Source organism: Eublepharis macularius, chromosome 14 (assembly GCF_028583425.1).
Source record: "Eublepharis macularius isolate TG4126 chromosome 14, MPM_Emac_v1.0, whole genome shotgun sequence".
In the NCBI taxonomy this organism is placed as follows: Eukaryota; Metazoa; Chordata; class Lepidosauria; order Squamata; family Eublepharidae; genus Eublepharis; species Eublepharis macularius.
The window spans coordinates 21662955-21685014 of NC_072803.1; the positions used below are offsets into that span (position 1 = coordinate 21662955).

Here is a 22060-nt window from a genome sequence, read left to right on the forward strand (position 1 = left end):
ATGTCTTTAACAAAAATTAAAAGGAAAAAGAGAAAACTAAAGACGAGAAAAAAATTAGGTCCTCAAGCAACTCTCCCTTGACACCCCCCACCCCTACCCCTCGCAAAAACTAACAGGGTTAGAAAAATAGTTAAGTGTCCCCTCAGTCTAATTGTTTCAAATTTTTTCATTGGAAAAAATTAAATTTGACACCAGCCAGATGATTTTGGAAGGCAGTGATGCTCATAATGATTGCATGTTTTTGAGGTTATTAATTCATAAAGTTACCATGTTGACTTGAGAGCACATAACACACACACACACACACACACAGAGATGTTCATATGGAAGTTAAATATGCTCAAGCATGACCTTAGTGCAGCAGAACAGGCAACACACAGTAGTTCCCACAAATCAACCAAAACCTTAGCAATTCTGTCCACAGTGAAGAAGCAACGGCCCTGTTTATTTAGAGCCATTTAAAGTGTAGAAATGAGTTGGCAACATGGCCATAACTGAAGCTTCACTTCTTTGACAGTTTTCTGGCATAGTCCTTCTACATTTGTTGCGCTGGTGTAGCTTACAATATGCCCAATGGAAATGACTTATGGAAAGATCTGAGACAGAACATAAGGGCTTGTTCAGTGGAGAGACAATGCAGCAAACAACCTTAACATTATGGCCTCATTCAAAAACATCCTTTCTCCCTCCCTTTTAAGAGGCTTTTCTTTCACATCCAGCCTAAGGAGGCATCCTTTGTACCCAAGAGCTGGCACACTGTACTGTGAACACTCTTTGTTCCCAAATAAAGGCATAGTTCCATTAACCTATGAATTTCATCACTGGTACGAATTGTGGCCTTTATTGTGGTTTTTAAAGAGCCTGAAAATGTGTATGAGACAAGAAGCCATTGTTTTTAAACCTGTTCAAAGGAAATTCTTAGAATTTGCTCCACATATGCAATATAGATATCCTAAGCTAATGAAGTGATTTAGGGAGAGAAATGCTTTCCCTTTAAAATGATGCTGTCATTTTCTGTATTCCCATACCAACCATGAACAACAGACTAGTTCAAACCTTTATGTGAAATTCAGCCTCTCTCTGCTTCTTGAGCCTCATTTGCTCCTTACTGGGTTGAAGTATGGTGACAGAATTCCTAAGGACAGACTGAGTTGTTTAAACTTATACTCTTGACCTAATAATTCTCTTTCCCTTTCCCTTAGCCCCCCTGGGCCATAGCCTCCAGTTCCCCATACTTCTCTTAACCTTAACTCATTTCTTGTTCTTACAATTTTCTTTCTCCTTAGTTCCTCCTTTCTTCATGTCCCCACTAGCCTTTCAGATGACTGCCTATCTTGTATAATGGTGAATTGGCCATTATAGTCGCTGGAAAAAATGCTGGTGGGCTGGTGTGCCATCTTTCCTGAGCTCTCTTGACCCAACTTAGGAAGCAAGACAGCTAGTGAGGATGCTGTTACACCTACTGCTGGGCATAGGCAGGCGGAGAAGCGTCAGGCCTCATTACCTCCTGCTTTGCCCCATTGCTGCTGGGCTGGGTGGGAAGTGAGCAGGTCAGTAAGGCTGCTGCCACTGGACAATGCAGTGCCCGTCTTCACCATCACCTACCTAGACCAAAAGCTTCTTATCTTGTCTTTGTTCATCTGGCTCCATCAACAATTGCTCCTGGCCATGGCAGCCGAAGGAAACTGCTGACAGGGATGGTCAGGCAAGGGAGGCAGGAAGCTACAGCCTTGTATGACTGGCCCTGGCCTTCCAATAGATGAGGGGGAGAGATGGGGCCCTTCTCCAGAGCCATTTTTTCTGCCCAGCTCATCTCTGCTGGCCTCCCTGGCATGCCTTCAGCCCCATCATCATAGTGAGGAATCTTCACAGCCCTCTCGTGATGGTGGTCTGTCAACTCTGCCTTTCTCCTCACGTCTCCTTAATTCTCTTCAACTTCTATTTCACAATACACCCTTCCTTCAGCTTCTTTGTATCTGAATGCCGTAGCTTCTCTACTTTGTTGGTTCTCTTCTCCAGTCTGAAGCCCACCCAACAAAGCTGTTCCTGTCCCTACAAACTGTGTGAGGCTGCTCAGCCAGAAGTGACAACCGTCCCTTCCTTCACAAAAAGCTGGGCTGTGAACAGTAACAGTTTCTCCCCCTGAATTGTTGGAATATCCATAGGAATTCTATGCCACCTTCTCAGCTCAGCCAATCAGCACCATAAGCATCACCACTACAAGCACAACACTAAAATATAGCATTTTAAAGTGTTCATAATATTTTATCTGCAACTCTCAATAATCCTTAAAATAAATCATAAAGTTAACGAGAATTATCTTCCCAATATTGCAGGGGGGAGAAGAGCTGAAGGGCAATGACTTTCTTAAACCCATCTATTAATTCCACGGTAGAGGTGAATTTTGAACTGGGAAATTCCAGGATCAGAGAATAGTCTTAGCCACTATGACACAGTAGCTTTTGCAGCATTCTTTGATTATCTGTGATTAAGGTGGAGAGGGAAGCTGACTGAGCAAAAGGCACATGTGCATGTATGCATATAAAATCACTTAGACCTGAACATTATTATGCATTGTACATACATATAATAGAAATCCACTGAAGACACACAGAAGTATGTCCAGATAACAGATGGCAGAGAAGCTTCAGAGCAAAGATAAGAAACAGCAGAATGAAGACAGTCAAGAAATAAAGAGATGTTCTGAATAACTTACAAGTCTAGATAAAACAGCAGCAGAGCCCTCCTCCACTTACTTGGGGGATCAAGACCATTCATTCATCTCAAGACCGCATACACGTCAAGAAATGTGAAAAAGATTATACCATACCATTTTGTTATATCAGTGCCAACACATTCTGACACAAAGGAGTCCTCTGATGATGCAAGACACTTACACAGATGCAACAGCATCTGGCATTGGGGAACGCGTCCTGCACTAGATAAACTAATTTGCACCAGTGAAATAAAATGGAAGTGTCCTACCCGAAGTCATCAAAGGTGTCCTACTATTGCTATGCCTTTAACGTTTTCGTTCCTAAGATTTACATGTTGCTGACCTTGCATTTATAACTCAATTCAGTACCTTGAATTAAACTGCTCCCTTAGACTGATTAGTCTAAGATTCCTCAGACTGGTTTGCTCTCTGACAGTTTGCAGTACCTTCAAAAATGAGAGTAATATAGTGGTTTTATGTGTAAAATAACTGTGCTACTAATCCACAAATTAAATAGACTGTCAAAAGCAAAAATGGACATGTTGATTATGTGACACTGTGAAAAGTTAAAGTTGTACTGTGATCATTCAACATGCAACACATGACCCAGCATCCTATCAACTGTGCGCATTACACAAATGCAGTATGGGATGCCTCTCTCACATCTCCTTGACTACGTGGCTTTGAACTGTGAAAAATAATCTGTATAGCAACCCTGCCGCTTAGCAGCTTTTCACTCAATGCATAAGCTTATGTAATACTAAGAAGTTCAGTAACATCTTCTTCCCCCCAGTACTGGGCAAAATCATCCTCTTAAATCTCTATTCTCCAAGCAAATGTTATAATATGCACAGTGGACTCTGTAGATCCTTTCCAAAAGATGACAGTTACATGACAAATTGTGCGTAATTTTCCAAAAAGACTGCTTGGAAAGATGTTAAATGATCTTTGCTAAATTTTTCATCCCCAAATCAAGAAACATTCAATGGGTTGGATCCAACATTTGGCAGAAGTTACTGATGGTCAGAGATCTTCCTCATTTTCCTCTGCTCCTAGGAGTCCTCTCCAACCCTGGGACAATGGGACCTGCATGGCACATAGTAACAGCTAAGTAGACTGGGAAGCTGCGGCGGAGAGAGGGAAAGGAACAAAAGCACTCTTTCCACATCTGTCAGTGGAGTTCCTCTGACGGAAGAGGAAGAAGGGAGTGATTTCATCTCATTCCTCCTCATCACTGAAGTCCACCGACTATTATTTCATGCTGCTCCTATGATCCCAGGAATGAACTTTTGTGGGGTTGGAAATGGCTACTGAGGTGAAGGGAATGCTAGGAATATCTGCCATCCTTTGGCTGGATCCAATGCTTTCATGCTATATTTGCTTCTCCACTCATTCCAACAGTGTCAAGAAATTGGCATATCTTAGTTTCTTGGCTTTATCAAACCTTTGGTTCAAGTTTCGAGGCCTGGTTAATATACAAAGGCCTTTCTCTGGAAAAGTATAGTTGCTATGACTCTGCAGTTTTCACAGGTGGAACTAAAGCACACAGGTACAAAATGAGACCGTAGCTTCAAGACCAAGCTAAGAGGGAGTTTAGCATGTACATTCTATCTCATTAGCAAGGAATTCTGGATAAGAGCAACTTGCTCTAGGTGTGAATACATGCTAGCTGCAGAGGCATGCCATCACAAGGTCTAGCAAGATCCTTGATTGGTCAATTAAGATCGGACCACAGCAGACAGCCTGGCCATAACACAACAGTCTTCATTCTAATTTGTTCTCTGTTCAGTGTGGTTGCTAGTGGATACCTGCTGCTCCACACTTTTAGTGCTCTCGACATGATTACCAGAACAGTTGTCAGTCCGGGACTCTTGCTCTTGGACTTTTGGAGTTCTATCTGGATTTTGTGCTTCTAGCCTGGCAAAGTAACATCTGTGTCAGAGGACCAAAGCCCTGTGTAGTGTTTTAGGATAGTTATGTAGCTTTGTTATTTTCTTTCCGGTTTGCACATGTCCATATTTGTAATCTTTTGCACTCTTCTTAATAAACTCTATTCATTATACTGCTGTATTGTTATTTGGGTTTGGGGGATTTAATCTGAGTCCAGTTATTTGGTCCATTTGGGCTACAGCTACCCAAGTAACTGTTCTGTGGAACAAAATCCACAATTATCCTCCCATGCAGGGTTGGCATCTTGTTTAGTACATGGTAGAGCTGGAGACTCTGTGAGACTGATGGTGGTATGCTATCCTGGGCAGTGAGGATTCACTCCCCAGTTCTGTTTGGCTTCTGATGCCCCCCCCGGCCCTCTTGTGGAGCACGGGGGCCATGACAAGTAGACCTTTAAAAAAGATGATGAATGGCTCGTTATGGTAGAAACGTGTAGCACAACTTAGCCATGATGCAGCTACTGTGGTGCCAAAGTGCAGGGAAATTTCATATCAGCTCTACAGCAAAGAGCAATCCACTTATTACTGAGAACTTGGAAAGAGGAAACTAAAAGCATTTTGCCCAACACCTAACACGGGTTTCTAAAATCAGTTCATGTGAATCTATTTTAATCTCACTCTTTGAGAAATTAATTAGTGAACAGAGACGGATCACACATGCAGGATATTTTAATCTCACTCTTTGACAAATTAATTAGTGAACGGAGAAGAATAACACATGAAGGATATTACATGCAGAAGCAGGAACCTGGAAAACTTCCTCATATGGAACATCCTGCCAAATCAGAAGAGAAACAAAGTGTGGAAACAATTAGCACTAGGGGTGTGCTCAGAAATACCAAATATATGCCAAAAATACATACTTGGAATTATTCAGGTATATCTGGTATAATTGGATATATTTGAATAAACTGGTATTTACATTACCGAATTATCCATATATATTTGGAATATTCAGGAAATGCATTTTAAGTGCATTTTATCTGCCCTGAGCCTGCTTGCAGGGAAGGTGGAATATAAATACGATAAAATAAAATAAAAATGAAATAAAAATAAATAACAACAACAACATTCAATTTATATATTGCCCTTCAGGACAACTTAATGCCACACTCAGAGCAGTTTACAAAGTGTGTTATTATTATCCTCACAACAATCATGCTGTCAGGTGGGTGGGGCTGAGAGAGCTCTGAGAGAGCTGTGACTGACCCAAGGTCACCCAGCTGGCTTCAAGTAGAGAAGTGGGGAATCAAATCCAGTTCTCCAGATTAGAGTCCTGCAGCTCTATTAACCACTACACCAAACTGGCTCTCAGCTTCAGTAGCTTGTTTCTACACCTTTGCAGGCTTCTCAAGCAACAGGAGGAGGGGGAAGTAAGGCAGCATCACTGCATGCGGTCTGTGTCAGTGTTGCTTGTTTGCCAGATGCCACCACCAGGTCTGGGTACTGCCTTGGTATTACTGGCTTACTAGATTGGATGCTGGGATTCTCTGGTTTGATGTTGGGTTTTTTGAACTTGTCATAGTGTCCCTTGCTTCAGTTTGGCTCTGCCGGGATTCTCTAGTTTAACATTGGTTCTAGTGAGATTCTCTGGGTTGATGTTGGTTCTGTTGGACTTGTATTGGCCCTGGGTTCTACTTGGCATTTTTTGAGTGACACTGGTTCTGTTGGATTTGTAACTGCGTCCAAACTGCGTTTGGTCATTGGTTGCTGTTCTGTGTTTGGCTATGGCTTCTTGTTTTCTGGAGAATGTCCTGGAGTCTTCCCTCCCATAGGAAATAATGGAGAATGGCTGGGGGCAGCTTGTTCAGGGACCTGCAGAATTGGACCCTTTTGCCCAATTCACTCAAAACTTGGGGAGGGGTCTTTAGTGCACAGGCAGGATTAGGTTCCCTACAATGTTGGTGTAATTTGATTAAAAAAATGGCTCCTACAGCCCCCTAGAAATATTTCCCCATAGGGAATAATGGAGCCCAATATATTTGGAATTTTGAATAAAACCCAAATCCAAATACTATATTGGTATTTTTGGATCCAAATATTAGGAATACTGAATGTATATGGTATTCCAAATACCCGATTCTATATAATACCTTTTTTTTAGTGCACACTTTTAAGCAGCATACTCACAAATATCACTGGGGAAACAGCAAACATTAATAATGATTTGTCAAAGGGAACAAATACTTAAAATAAGGAAATAGCTAAACATTCTGATGCAGATTTAGAAGCATTTCCATATTTTTAAAAATTTATTCAAAATTGTCACAAACCCTCAAAAGAGTCATGTTAAAGAGTGTTTTTCAGCAGTATTATACCACTTACAGACCAAATATCAACCCAAAGGAAGCCACCTTAGGACACTTTATATAACAGCAAATTATTTATCTATACATTACTGAATCCCAGAAATGCATAGAGAGAAAGAACATACACAAAAAGAAAGAAGGGGGAGAGAAGAGTAGGAGGAAAATACACTCCTTCATATAGCTTTATCTTTTCTAAAGCACTCCAAAGAAGAGGGTCACAGTTCATGAAACACATCTTTCTGTTTTATTTCTGATAACCTATCGTCTCCTTGGAGGAAGGTCAATTAGCGGGTTCAACTTTAAACAAATTAAAGAGGATGGAGCTTAATTTTCATAATTCTAAGATTCTTTTCTAAACTAGCTTCAGCCCTTGAAATCCATCCACAATGGCCTAAGATTATGGTACATGGCCAAACAAACAACCAAGCTCTGGTAACATAAGAAGACATCAATTTGCTTAATCTACTCTTTCACCACACTATTTCTATCAAAACGTTTGTTGTGGATGACCCAGATGTACCAAACTGAGCTCTCCCCATATGAAAACATATTTCAGTATTGAGAATGTTGAAAGTGCTTCTCTGGGCTTGTCATTTTTATTTAAAGGCTGTTTCTAGGGATCTGACTCAAATGCTGAACTCCACATTATGTCATTTTCTTTTCCCAAGTACTAGTGGAATGTGTATAACGCTTTCTCGGTAAAAACAAAGGCATTTTATTTTAAACTCCACTTTTCAGCCGACAATTGGCTTCCAAAACAGCCCATGGCGATTTAAAATGTAAATATAAAAAGAAGTATGATAAATGTGTTCAGGGATATAGATTTAAATGTTTTGCAAATTTTGATGCCCTGCTAGAACAAAACAAAGCTGCCCCCATACCAGAAAATTTTAGGAAAAATAAAAACATAGGCAATAATTACTTTCTTAGGAAATTTGATCTTATGACATGAAGTATATAAAAACACCTTTCATAATTTTGTTGGTAGATTAAATTTTATGATTAGATATTATTTATTAAAGTTAAAAACAAAAACAACATTACAAGTTCACCCAATAGTAAATAAAAGACAGAGCTGTAAATTGCTACAGGTCTTTCTAATCACATTTCTTAGGTTTTGCTAGTAAACAGAAGAATGCAAGCATGGTGTAGTGGTTTAAAGCATAGGAATGGATCTAGGAGAATCAGGTTCAACTCCTCAATGTGTCCTATAGCTCACTGGGTGACCTTGGGTCTCTTGTGCTCTGTCGGCCCAATATACCTCACAGGGCTGTTGTGAAGGTAAAATTAAGGAGGGGAGACAAAAGCATGCCACTTTTAGATCACTGGAGAAATGGTAGGATAAATATGTACTAAACAAACAAACAAACAAACAAACAAATAAAATGTATTCATTAGTTGTCCTAAGACAGTCTTTACAAAGTGACAGTATTAGGGAATGTAGAATATTGAATCAAACAGTACTGGAATACTCTCTTCAACTATTATAATCATCATACACACAGTATGTCTGATTTCGTCTGTGGACAAAATCAAAACTACGGAGCAAACAGCGCTGTGACCAACTAACTACAAAAACATTTACTATCCAATACACTGCAATGAAAGTTGTCTTGTTTGTAAGTTTCTTCAATCTTATTGGTCAATTTCAAAAACAGTTACTGCCAAAAGTATAGCAAGAAAACTCCGAGGCAGTCACATACAATCAATCAGTACACAATAGCAATCAAGGTCACATATTCACAGCAAAACTAAAGTAGTAACACGTACTACAATAAAGTGCTGAGTGCCCTTAAATACAATAAAGATGTACTAAATAACAATGAAAAAGTGACCAGTGCATATAAATATAAAGTGATAGTGCCTCATTAAAGAGTTATAAATGTTCAAGATACAAAGATATGCCACATATACAAAGTTTAAGAAGAGCACTGTCCATTACAACCATGGGGGATATTATTCCAGATATTTTACTGTGTAACTGCTAACTTCTAAAACAGTGTCTTAAAAGCATTCCATCCATTCCAAAAGAAAATCAATATTAATTTAAGTTTTTAAAAAAATAATTCCTCAAGCTTCCATCCCCCCACCCCCGCTGCCCCATGGGAAAACTTCTTTGAAAACCTTTCTTCCGCCCAGGCCTTCACTGTTTAAGGGAGCAGGGCTTAATGAGACTTGGATCCAGTCATGGCTTGTTCCTCTTTTCCTTTGGCCTTGGGAAGGGCTGTTGGTAACTGGGCAGAGGGGAACTGGGTCAATGAACAGTGGAAGGGCTGTAGGGTGCTGTATCGCCAAAACTTGGATTTGATCTAAGAGCTTAAACTGTTCCCTTTGGCTTCGTCTTTGAAAAGCAGTATTCTTTTAAGCTCCTCCAGAAATGTCCTTGATACACTCTGTGGCTTGTACTGCTTCCTTTCTGTCATAACGGGATTTGAATTGTGCCAGGAAACATTAAAATTATTTTTGAGGCTTACAATATCCTGCCACTGAATCAGCACCAGTAAATTAATTGTTGCTGCCTGTATCACAACTCTAAATTAATGGTAAAGTCAGAAAAAACCAACAATTTTACAACTGTTGATAGAGGAGTTTCTCCATTTTTTTATATTATTCAATTGCTCCTCCAGTCTCTTCACATCACTCACTTAACGCTAATCCTGAAATCAGGTGCGTGTATACCTATCATCTGCAAGCTGACTCTCGAGCACGGACTCAAGTACCAGGTACAGAGTTGGGCATTTTCAGAGTTTTAAATTACATCTTCAATTTTCCTTCCCCACAGCAATGGAAGTGGAGAGTCAAAATCAGAAGCCAACTTCTGGATTTACCTTGGAAGTCTTGCATGTGAAATAAATGGGTGGGTAGACTCCTAACTAAGTGGGAAACACACTGCTATCAGCACATTACAAGAATGCCTGAACAGCTACCAAGAATAAATGGGTGACATCACTGTAACACCAGAGGGCTTCTTGCCAATGCATTGCTACAGTATAAATATAAATGTAGGAAAGTGTGCGCACGCACGCACACATACACACACACTCATTATTGAGCATTATTAAAAACTTCACCTCATATAAATAGAGCCTGCTGGCCCAACAGATCACAATGCTGCGTACCCAGATCTGAAAATAAGTATGAGAAGATATTTTTTAAAGGCTAGCAGTTAAAATGAAACTTGTATTACACTAGTACTATTTCAGACTAACAGGGTGTTCAAGAGGAACTGAATAGCAAAATGCTCTTCCTGTAAACTAATCTGTTATTTGAAACCAATCTGAAAACTGAACATAAGTTATATTCAGATCTGAGCAAGTGCCAGGTGAACAGCAGCCTCTGAGGACCAAACACTGTTTGTTGTTCAGGATACTATATTATTTGTGTTACACGTAAAGACCTTCATTTGAGTAGCATGTAGAATATACTGCCAGTGTGCCAAGACTTCAGCAATTACTTTAAACTTGAGGAGAGCGGATCCCCCTGCAACAATGCGGATCCCCCTGCAACAATGTATTGTGATTGCTGCATCAGTTGCCACTAGATCAAATATTAACATAGCAGAACCGTGCAAGCTTTCCTAGCTAGCAAGTTTGCTGACAGAACAGCTACTTCAGGATAGATATCCTTTTTCCTGTGATGTTTGGCAGCTTCCATATACCATCATATGATATCACAATACATAACTTTTAGTTTAGGAGAAATTCCAAATCCAAGGCAGGCCCAGGACTAAAGGATTGATCAGGAATCTCCAAGTCTGCAGACTGGCTAAAACAACTGTCTAGTAAGGCAGGTTTCCAAAGCAGCTACTAATTTGCTTTTTGCAAGCAAAAAGTGGCTCTCATTGACCAAAAGAGGTGGTTTTATACAATGGTAGATAGTTGATTCTGTCTCCACACATGACCACAGTCCCCAAAGACATAAATGACCCAAATTTAAGGATGGGCTATTATCTTTTCTGGGCGTACGTGCAAAATTGTTGCAAGGCAACAAAAACTTCCATAAACATGCCCTTAGAAATAAAAGAAGGCAAAAGCAAAGACAGCAAAAATGCACAGAGAACAAGATGGAGTAGGGAACAGAGACGGATGAAAAAAAGCAAAAGGACAACAAGGATGGAGCAATCTGGGCAATCGGTTTTGGATAGCATGCCTGAGCAATGCATCTTGGCTATAATTTTCAAAGAGAAAACATTTGCCTTTCCTGATCAGCCCAGAAGCAACTTACAGCATCCAGGCTTCCTCAAAAAGCACCCATACACTGGAATGTGCAAGTGTGCAGGTACACACACTCAGAGTGAAGCAAAGTTAGCAATACTTACGAGGACACACTTCCCTGGTTCCAAGCTCCAGACAGAGTTCTCTGTGTTAATTTTATGGGTGAGGGCGCCTTCCATGAGTACACGCTGCCCGCTTCCTTCCAGCACTGCTACACGGATTGAGCTACTGCCTATATCCACAGAAACCTGAAAAACATGGGTAAGAAAATAAGCAGGGCCGCCACACGAATATACAGGCACAAGTTTCCTGGTTTAGGACACAGGGCTGGAATACAATCATTGTTTAGGACTGAAGATGATGAATGGGATTTTTACTTACTGCAATAGAAGGAACCCTTCTAAAACCAGGAGGACAACACAACTGATAAGTGGACAGCTCAGAGGAAGACTGCCTCTTTGAGAGGTGGCAGAATAATTTTCTCCTTAGGGGCTTTCAACAGAAAGGTGTGTGTGTGACAACAGAAAGTAGGGAGGGACAGAAGCATACCTTCATCACACTGTGCTCCAGTTGAGAGTCCCCTTACCTTTAGCTTCCAGGGGCCATCAAATGTGCCATTGGATGAAAGGAAGGCTGCAGTTAGGTGCTCCTCCACTGTGCCTAAACCCTGCCCTATTTCAGAATCCCCTGAGAACAAGCACATGAAGCTGCCTTAGGAGTCAGACTACTGATTTATCACAGTCAATATCATCTACTCGGACAGGCAGGAGCTCTCCTGGGCCTCCAGAAAAGGACTTTCACATCACCTACCACCTGATCCAGTTTATTGGAGATGCTGGGATTGAACCTGAGACCTTCTGCATGCCAAGCATATACTCTGTCACTGAGCCATGGCCCCTCTTTCTCTAAGAAACATTTTTTAAAAAAATGAACTTTGATATTTGTGCACTCTTGTTCATTATTGGAGAGTAAGTGGGTAGCAAATTTTAGCTAAAAGGGTGGAATAAAAGGCAAACCCAGAAAGTTGGATAAGCATCGAGTGGGGAACATTTCAGTATTGAATAATTAGCTTCAGAACAGAGGAGAGGAATGGATTGTAGTAGGACTCATTTGGTCTCTTTCAGCTCTGATTTGATAGAGATAGCCAAAGTCAAGGGGTGCTTTTTATTCATCCTTCCAACAATGATTGGAATATATCACAATGAAACAGAGTTCAGAACACGCAAAATGAGAGTCTTTAAACTGAGAAGAAGCAAGTATAGTATTCCTTGTCCCATGGATACAAGCAACTCGATCAGAGTTCTATGATAGCAGAGTACCTAAGATTAGCAGTACGTAAACTGTAAAACTGTCATTGCAATGGGCTGGTTATTTATATCTGTGGGTTAGATTGAGGTGGTGTGCTTCGTTTCTCTAGAGGCAGGTAGAAGCATGCACACTCTGTTCAGAGTGCCTTTTTTAAAAACAGCTGCAGCTTATAATGTCAAGACTTAGGCTTAGTTGGATACAAAAGGAGAGCAAGCAGGGACCAGTTCTTTAATACAACACATCCTGAAAAGCAAGTCTCTCCTGTCTTGAAACTGTTCTTGCATTCTCCATTACCTTGGTGACATTTAGTGACTCATTGTAGGAAGTAAACAGAGGGGGAAGCTGATTTAGTAAGAAACTGTGCGTAAGTGCTTGTGATAGATGCCAAAGAACTAAAACAAAAGAAAAACACTTATGACAGATAATTGTCTAGACTCTAGGCTTAGAAGAGGCGAGGTGAATACCCTACAAAACAATAGGCAGCCAAGCAGGGAACCAAAAACTTGACTACTAAAACCTAAACGAATAAAAAATATGGAGCTAAAAGATTTGTGAGGCAATTGAAAAGAGTATGCAAAGCAAATGGAAATGCAAGAAGGAATTCCCTCTTGCTCATTGATTTATTTTAGGGCTGGAGTGTTTATTCAGTTGATTGGCGTGTTGTAAGGAGTCTTGATTACAAGGATATTTCTGAGTAATCAGGTACCAGAATTTTTAATAATAAATATATATATCTGAATACAAGGACTTATAAAAACCACAATACCAAACATTCTTATAGGAGGCATTCCTCATTCTATTTCACACAAGAGGGAATGCCTCTTGTAAGATGGTACCTGCAATAAGATGCTACACATCATTTAAAAATATGGAAACTGTGTTGACATTGAAAATGTTTTATTCAAATGAACAACAATGCACTGTTAACTGATAAATCTATTAAAACCTAAATGATTAATAGCCTAACACTGTGATCTTAAGAACAAGTTACTGGAAATAAGCCCCTACTCAGGATTCTAGACCTACTTAGGACTGCTTTTTAAGATTTCTTGATTTGGGTGGCAGCCCTACTTTATTCTACTTTCACGATAAGGAACTGAAAAATGTCATAAAGACCTGAAAGAATGGGATGTTATGCAGAGACTAGAAGGAGATAGGAGATTGGGGGGGGGGATTGTGTTGCATAACTGTATTTTAGGTACCTAGCTTATTTTTTTGGGCAAAGACCATGGATAAAACAATTTTTAAAAAAGGAGCTGTGGACTAGTAACCATGCAGAATGAAAAAGAAGCACCAAAGCACCAAATTTATATGTTGCTTCTGCAAATACCTGCTTGGGATAGCATGAATCTGTCAGCCTTTAAACACACAGAATAGCACAGCGCTGCATATGACCAAATATGACCCCGAACAAGGATCTTTTGGAATATGCATGGTCCAGTACAGCTGTACAATTGTGATAGCCTAAAGGGCTATTGGAGTGGCACACACAAGGAATTATTCTCTTGTGCTTTTGGTGGGAAAGCACAACCTCACTGAGCCCCTATCCTCTTTAAGACAGTTTGATTACAATAATAACTTGTGTATAATGAAGAGTAAAACGAACACTACACTTCTCCGCTTGCCACCAAGGCAAGCTGATACAGAAGCCACTAAGAATTTTATTTACTGGCTTGTCAGCCTCTGAACATATTTAAAATAAAACTACTCCTGAAGAAATCTATGATGGTGCTACAAGGGTTGCCAACCTCCTGGTGGTGGCTGGAGATCTCCTGGAATTACAACTAATCTTCAGACTAGAGAGATCAGTTCCCTTGAGAAAAGGGCTGCTTTGGAGGGTGGACTCTATGGCATTACACCCAACCAAAGTCCCTCCCTGCTTAGGTTCCACCCACAAATCTCCAGAGATTTCTCAACTCAGAGCTGGAAAGCCTACATGATATAGAGGCTCCTATGCCCTGCCTTGGTAGACCTCCCTCCAGACCTTGCCCACTGTTTTATAAACCAAGGAGGAAAACAGAAAATTAAACACAAACTGAACAGGCTTATTTTACTGGGAAGGAAATAACACTTTAAACAACTGTAGCATTCTGTAATGGTCGACAGTCAAGGATACAATTTCTTTCAGCAGTTAAGTATTTTGTATCAAAGCAGAGAGACTACTAGCAACTATCACCAGCTTCAGAATGAAAGTTAAAGAGACTTTTCTCTCAGGTTTCTTAATTTTCCCTGGAACTACACCCAAGCTGTCATCTTGCAGCCTGCACCCTGTCACATAGCTTTTTCTTCACAACAGAAAACCTTAATAGTGTGGCCCACCCAAGGCTATCACAATGACTCAATCTCTAGGATACAGTGCAATCCCTAACCTGCCTAGGTAACAGGTATGCCATATTCAACTAAAAATCAGTTAAACTACCCTTTTTATTCTGTCCCCTCCCTCCCTCCCCTCTCCCTTCAAGAGTTCCACAGGCAATAACTGCTCATTGCTGGTTTCTCCGCCTTGCTAACAGGGTTCAAATGGGATTGGCAGATATTGTAAAATTATTTATGTCATCCTTATGTCCACCTTTCTCACGGAGACTCAAGGCAGAATACACAGCGTGAGATAAAAGGGGGTGGACTCAACTCTGTCCATCACCACAACCTTTTTCAAACCTCACCAGAATCAGGTAAATATTTTCATTTTATCTACAAGCCAGGAAGAGTTTTGACCACTTGGGCAAATGCAGTGCTCTGCTGGCTCACTATGCACAACACAATCGTACAGTCCTGATTTTCAAGATCACAATAGGATCCCTTAGCATAGATATCATTGCTATACCAACCAGCAATGGTAAACACATAAATGCTAGGGACAGAACACACTGGTAATATTCCACTCAGGTTTATAGATTCACTTCTTATGCAGCTGGGGCGGTGTGTGCTCAGAAGATGAAGAATCAAGGGCTTCAACAAATTAACCTGAAACAGGGTGGGGGAAGAGAGCACGCACATAGCTTTGGCACACGCAGAGCTCAGAAAGGTAACAGCTTTTCTCAGCTGATCAATTAATTGCTGAGCAGTCAGAGAGGGTGAAGGAGAATGCAGTTGCAGCCTCTTTTTGCCCCCACACAAATTAACGCCATTCATGAAGAATGGTTGGGGGGCAGACAGCACCATTTTCTGGCTGAGGAGCAGGTGGCAATTTATCACAAACAGATAATAACCAACAGTCATATGCGCTTCAGGTGTACAGGTTTTCAAAATTCAGGTCTATGTGTCAGAGGTGTTAAGGCTTCAATGGCCACCCGAGAAAGATGGCCACCATTTCTAGCTTTAGGCTTTCAGAAAACAAAGATATTAAGACAATGGGGATAAGAAGGCTGATTAAAGGGAAAATCCCTTTACTTCTCGCTAGGCACTTTTTATGATCCTTTTCTATAAATTAAGCACACTCCTGCTATACCCCCCCAAAACACAAGAACAATTGAAATAATATTATCAGCGTTAAATCAATGTAATTATGATAACATTTATAAGATAAAAAAGACTGGTTCAAGCTAATTCCATTTTCTGAATACAAAGATTTGCTTTTCCTGCAGCGAAATCAGGCTGCTGCCTGGCAGATGGATTCAGGGAAACAGAAAGCAAAATGAGAGGAAAATAATATGAAGTGACTGCATCAGTCATCACACTATGGCTTTCAGGAACAGGAGGTGTAGTCACTGCTTGAGCTGGACTGCTCATTAAAACCAAGGGTTAAAAAAAAAAGTGCAAGCCACCACTGATTTACTGTAGCCCAGTTTTTGGTAAGCTAACTTGAACTTCAGCCTTGTCTGTTCTGTGCCTCTGGACTTTAACACCAAGGATAAAGGCATGTCTACACGTAATAAAACAGAAATCCAGTGACAACTGAAAATATTTCAGTATTTTATTTTTTATTAAAACTTTTTACCCCATCTTTTTGTGGTTAAAGATGGCTTACAATAGTAGATTAAACACATGTACAATGAAAACCCAAAACAACCCCCAAATCCCTCCCTCCTCCCCTTAAAAGATGCCTGCCATTCAAACCTCCTTAAAACCCTGGCAAACAAGACAGGACTTGCAGTGCCTCCATAAGATCTCCAAAGTTGGAGCTCCCTTCACTTCCTCAGAGAGCCCATTCCACAGAGCGGGGGCCACAATAGAAAAGGTACAAGCTCTATATATTGCCGAAGGCTTTCACAGCCAGAGAACGATGGTTGTTGTGGATTTTCCAGGCTGTATAGCCGTGGTCTTGGCATTGTAGTTCCTGACGTTTCGCCAGCAGCTGTGGCTGGCATCTTCAGAGGTGTAGCACCAAAAGACAGAGATCTCTCAGTGTCACAGTGTGGAAAAGATGTTGGCAGGTCATTTATATCTACTCAGGAGGGTTGAGGTTGGGTTGAGTCATCCTGTAAGAGTTTCCCAGGGTGCGGAATGCTAATGGTGGGAGGCTTCACTGTATCCTGAGGAGGTTCTTTTGCATATGGATTGGTGCTTGATGTGCTAATCTTCTCTGCAGAGCTATTGTCGGGTATAGAGTGTTTTGTTAGCCTGGTGTTTTTCAGGACTGGAAACCATGCTCAGTTCATTCTTAAGGTTTCTTCTTTCCTGTTGAAATTGTGCTTATACTTGTGAATTTCAATGGCTTCCCTGCGCAGTCTGACAAAGTAGTTGGAAGTGTTGTCAAGTATTTTAGTGTCCTGGAATAGGATACTGTGTCCTGCTTGAGTTAGGCTATGTCCAGCCACTACTGATTTTTCAGGATGGCCAAGTCTGCAGTGTCTTTCATGTTCTTTTATTCTTGTCTGGATGGTACGCTTTGTGGTCCCGATGTAAACTTGTCCACAGCTGCAGGGGATATGGTATACTCCTGCAGAGGTAAGGGGGTCTCTACTGTCTTTTGCTGAACGTAGCATCTGTTGTATTTTTCTGGTGGGTCTGAATACCGTTTGCAAGCTGTGCTTTTTCATAAGCTTTCCCATCTGATCAGTGATTCCTTTGATATATGGCAAAAACACTTTTCCTGTAGGAGACTGTTTTTCCTTAGTTGTTTGATTTATCCTTGGTTTACTCGCTCTTCTGATTTCATTTCTGGAGTAAACCAAGAGCGAGTAAACCAAGATGTTGCCACTACAGTGACAACATCCAGAAACCAGTGGGAGAACACTTCAATCTACCAGGACATTCCATCAAGGACTTAAAGGTCACTGTAGTTCAACAGAAACCTTTCAAAAACAAAATCCAACAGGAAGCTGCTGAATTGGAATTCATATGTAAATTTGACTCAGTCAAGCTGGGATTGAATAGAGACTATGAATGGTTATCTCATTATCAGAAGTAACTGACTTCCTTAACGAAGCAAACTGATCTCCATATCAGAAGCTACTGTTTGCATCTACTCCTCCCTCCCCTCTCCACCTATATAACTGACCAGTTTCTTCTTGCCCTCCATGCATCTGACGAAGAGAACTCTGATTCTCAAAAGCTTATGCTACAATAAAGTTGGTTAGTCTTAAAGGTGCTACTGGACTCTTTTTGATTTTGCTTCAAATATGTGGCTCCCAGATACTGAAGGGCTTTAAAGGTCATAACCAACACTGTGAATTGATCTTGGAAACTGACTGGCAATCAATGTGTAAGTAAGCTGATGCAACTAAATAAGATGATATCTCTACTAAGCAATGTAACAGGACTAGAACTTCAGAAATCTAAAACAAAAGCAGCAACCTGAAGAAAGCATAACTACTAAACATGACATGTTAAACAAGCAGAAAATGGTATTGTCTATATCCACTTCGTGTTCATTGATCCTCTCATGCAGAGACCAAAACGTTTGTCCAATATAGCCAGTATACGGACATTTTGGCATACAAGGGTATGTATTAAATTATACGATGTGCAATCAAATGAGCCCAAGATGGTGTCGCTGATGTTATTAGGTCCCATAATACTATTGCCTGAGCATATATGTAGACAAAGTTGGCATCTAGAACAGTTGAAAGGTTTGATTCCTGGGTGCATCTGACGAAGAGAACTGTGATTCTCGAAAGCTTATGCTAGAGTAAAGTTGGTTAGTCTTAAAGGTGCTACTGGACTCTTTTCTATTTTGCTACTACAGACTAACATGGCTAACTCCTCTGGATCTATGTTCCTGGATTTGTGTCTCTCTACTGGATGAGCTACGGTTGTTGGAGTTGTTGGAGTGAAGCTCTGTTAAGTTTGGGCATAGCCTGATGCAGAGGTTTAGGGAAGCGCAGGCTGGTTTATAGAGCATCAGTGCAAGACAATATATAAACGCATGTAACTGGCACCTTTCACTTTCTGGGCCACAGAGTTCCAACTGACTATTTTGCTATACGAATGCCTGTTCAGAATTTACCTTCTTCAAAAACTGCATCAAGACTGGGGAAACACACAATTTATTGTTTATTCTGATATGCTCCCTAACATGCTAAGAATATTTGCTCCTTTTTTAAAAGGTACGTTTTGTGCTCCCTCTGCTGGCTCCATAGCTACTATAAGCTGCGGTATCAACCCATATCTCTAGGTCTGTACTTTCAATTAATGCTCCTACAACAACAGAGCTATTTTGGCATGATGTAAAGCTGTGCAGGTTGAAGCTGATGTAAAAAAGCCAGTTGTGCTCAATTCAGTCACCCTGAATACACATAAACAGAAAACCATTTCCCAGATGGAAAGGAGACTTGGAATCGTTGGGCCCCCATCTTTCCTGATAGCAGGAAGCAAAAAAAGAAAAGCCTCCCTTCTAACCACTTCAATCAGTTTATCTCTCTGTCTCCTCAACTTTCCTCTCGCTAATAGGCAAATCACCACAGCAACCCTATCAAAGACAGATATGGTTTATTTTGTCTGTCCAGAAAAAAGAAATATTAAAATGGAAATGGAGAAAGACGGAGAAGGAAGCTAATCAGCCAGGAGCAATTTGTAGGTTTCAAGCTATTAAGCTAACATGGAGGAAAGAGGTTTAAAGTCACATATCTGTTAGGGAAAAGGAAATTTCCTTCTGAGCAACCATCAACACAAATGTAAAAATGTTAAACTTTGACCACAGCAGGCTAATCACAGAAGAGTTGTTTAAGCTTCCAAGAAGCAGTTGAGGCAAAGGTAACTGTCATGAGGAAATCAGCTGGCCAGCTTGCCCTGACTTATGGTTTCATCAGATTCACTCCTCTTTCTTGGCACATAATGGGTAGAAGAAAGCCATGTAGAAGAATGAAACTAATGCGAAAGATTTGTGCGATCTGAAGAGAAACCCGAGCGTGTTGCTTGTTATTCAACAAGCAACAATTAAAAATACTTCACAGCCCATGAGGCAGGATCCCACGACATTCAGCAGAAAAGAAATCCTGGTAAATACCATCCCACAGGAAAAATTCAGCTAGAAACCAATGAAGTTGTCCATACAATAATGGTTTGGAGTTTATCATCTCAGAACAACGATGCTGAAATTATAATTACTGCAAAAGGAACACTTACTGATTATCTGGGGCATTCTCAGGCCACCATGAATGGAGCTGACCTCTTCCCAGCTGAGATAATAGCTCTCCTATTGCTTACACTGCCCTTTTTCTTAGGATGAAAGTAGTAAGTCAAGACCTTGCCAGGGGGAACAATGAGTTTCAATCCACTTCACTTGGATTCATCCTTCCAATGTGCAAGCAAGTTTGAAATCAAAATGAGTTATTGGGTAGCTATCCCTGGATAATTGAAACATCGTATCCGTGGCCCTGAGCTTATTTAGGGCAGTTGTGCAGAGGGCATGGGGGAAATGAGCAAATGTGTAATACATTCTGCTGACAGGTCACAAGCGGGAGGCGAATTCAATGTCTGAGTAGAGCAACCGTCCTACAGCCATTCCTATAAGACTATATTACAGAGGGCCATTGCTTTCTACCACTGTTGAGGTGCGGCCCTCTGCTGGAAGATCTGAGACAAACGTATCACATGCATTTGTGTCCCATCATGAGCCAGCATCACTTTTATGCACCAATTGAGCCATGCTGAGAGGGAGTGTATTGGAGACATTGATCACCCATGAGAGGCCAACCAACAGCTTGGGCATTCATTACCTGCCTGCCTTTCAGGACATGCTTTGGCACTGGCACTTTGATCTCCAGGTCGCTGTAGTCTTGGGACCAGGCGTAATTCTCTCGCACAGCTCCATTGTAACTGTCAGGATTCGCCTGGAACTGCTCTTGTTTCCTGGAGGAGGGGAGTGAAAAGAGAACAAGATGCTAAGTTATCTAAAAATAATAATGGGTAAATGTAAGAAGAGCAGGAAACAAAACCAGGAAACCTACAAACTACAAGCAGCAGAGGCACAATGTTCTGGCTACAATCGTCCACGTGGAAGACCACTCCAGGAGCATCTGTGTGTGAGTCCACATGTTGGAGTCACCTCCAGGATACACTTAGCTTTCCCAGGAGACACCAGAATCTGGCTACAGAGTTGCCCCTTCCCCTTAAAGTGCTAATATTCTATAAAGACAAGAGATCTCAAAAATCAGACTGCTTGCTGCCATACCACTGACTGCTTTGTGTTAAAATGGCTGTTGGGGGATTTAGAGGGTTAAAAGCAGGCAGCTAAATCTTTCTGCCAAAAAGTTCAAAGCCACTAGGGAAACACCCAGTGTTCCAAAAGGGCCACTGGCGCTGTTTAGAGGGTTGTGTGTCATCATGTCAGTCAAATCACATGAAACCCTTCTCTTCCTCCTCACCCCAGACCTCCTGTCTTTCGAACATTTGGCAGCCTCCAGACAAAGAAAAGGTTAAAAATAGACAAAGCAAAAGGGTAGATGCGGTCAGTAACATGGAAAAACAAGAGACATGGCAAAGACAATCAGCACAACAAACCTTGTGAAATGGGTGACTAGAACAACTCACTCTCTGACCCCACCTCCAATGTTTTTTACCTGGATTTATTTTGTACTACTGAAATTAGCTGAATAGAGTGACATATGACCACAGTGACAGAAAATGGTAATGGAACAGCAAGCACTTGGAGCTGCCCTTTCCGAGTCACTGGGAATTAGAAGGATATTCTGCTTGGCTTACTGCCACTCAGCGGCAAGATAAAGAACAAGCCTCCTTCCCCTACTCCAAACCAAGAAGGCTGTATTCTGACATGGGCTCTAAGCCACAGATAATTTGAAATCTACCACATTTTTATCCTGCTCTTCCTCTTAGGAGTTCATAGTGGAATAACATGGCTCTCATTTCTTCCTTTGGATCCTCACAACAACCCTGTGAGGTAGGTTAGGGTGAAAGAGAGTGCCTGGCCCAAGGTCATCCAATGAGCTTCTATGGCATGGTGGGTATTGGAACTTGGGTCCCTGATCTCAATCTAATGCTGTAACTACCACATAAAACTGGAGATCAGTAAAGACAATAAAACAGAGCATAATTTCCTTTGTATTGCCTCACACACTGCTACAGTTCTCTCATGCCAAGTGTCAAGTAATAGGTATATTTAGACAACTTAAAATGCCACTTTTCCATCCCTATACCAATCCCATCTCTCACAAACCCACAGGG

The 22060-nt window shown here is 41.0% G+C and overlaps 1 protein-coding gene across 1 annotated transcript in view; it reads right to left on the reverse strand.

Moving 5' to 3' along the window:
- NUDCD3 (NudC domain containing 3) overlaps positions 1-22060 on the reverse strand; it is a 66020-nt gene that overhangs the window by 10688 nt on the left and 33272 nt on the right. The window contains exons 3-4 of the mRNA XM_054998256.1: positions 20596-20728; positions 11293-11436 (exon numbers count right to left, since the gene is read on the reverse strand). Of these exons, the coding sequence (XP_054854231.1) occupies positions 11293-11436; positions 20596-20728 (277 nt within the window). The remainder of the gene's footprint in view (positions 1-11292; positions 11437-20595; positions 20729-22060) is intronic.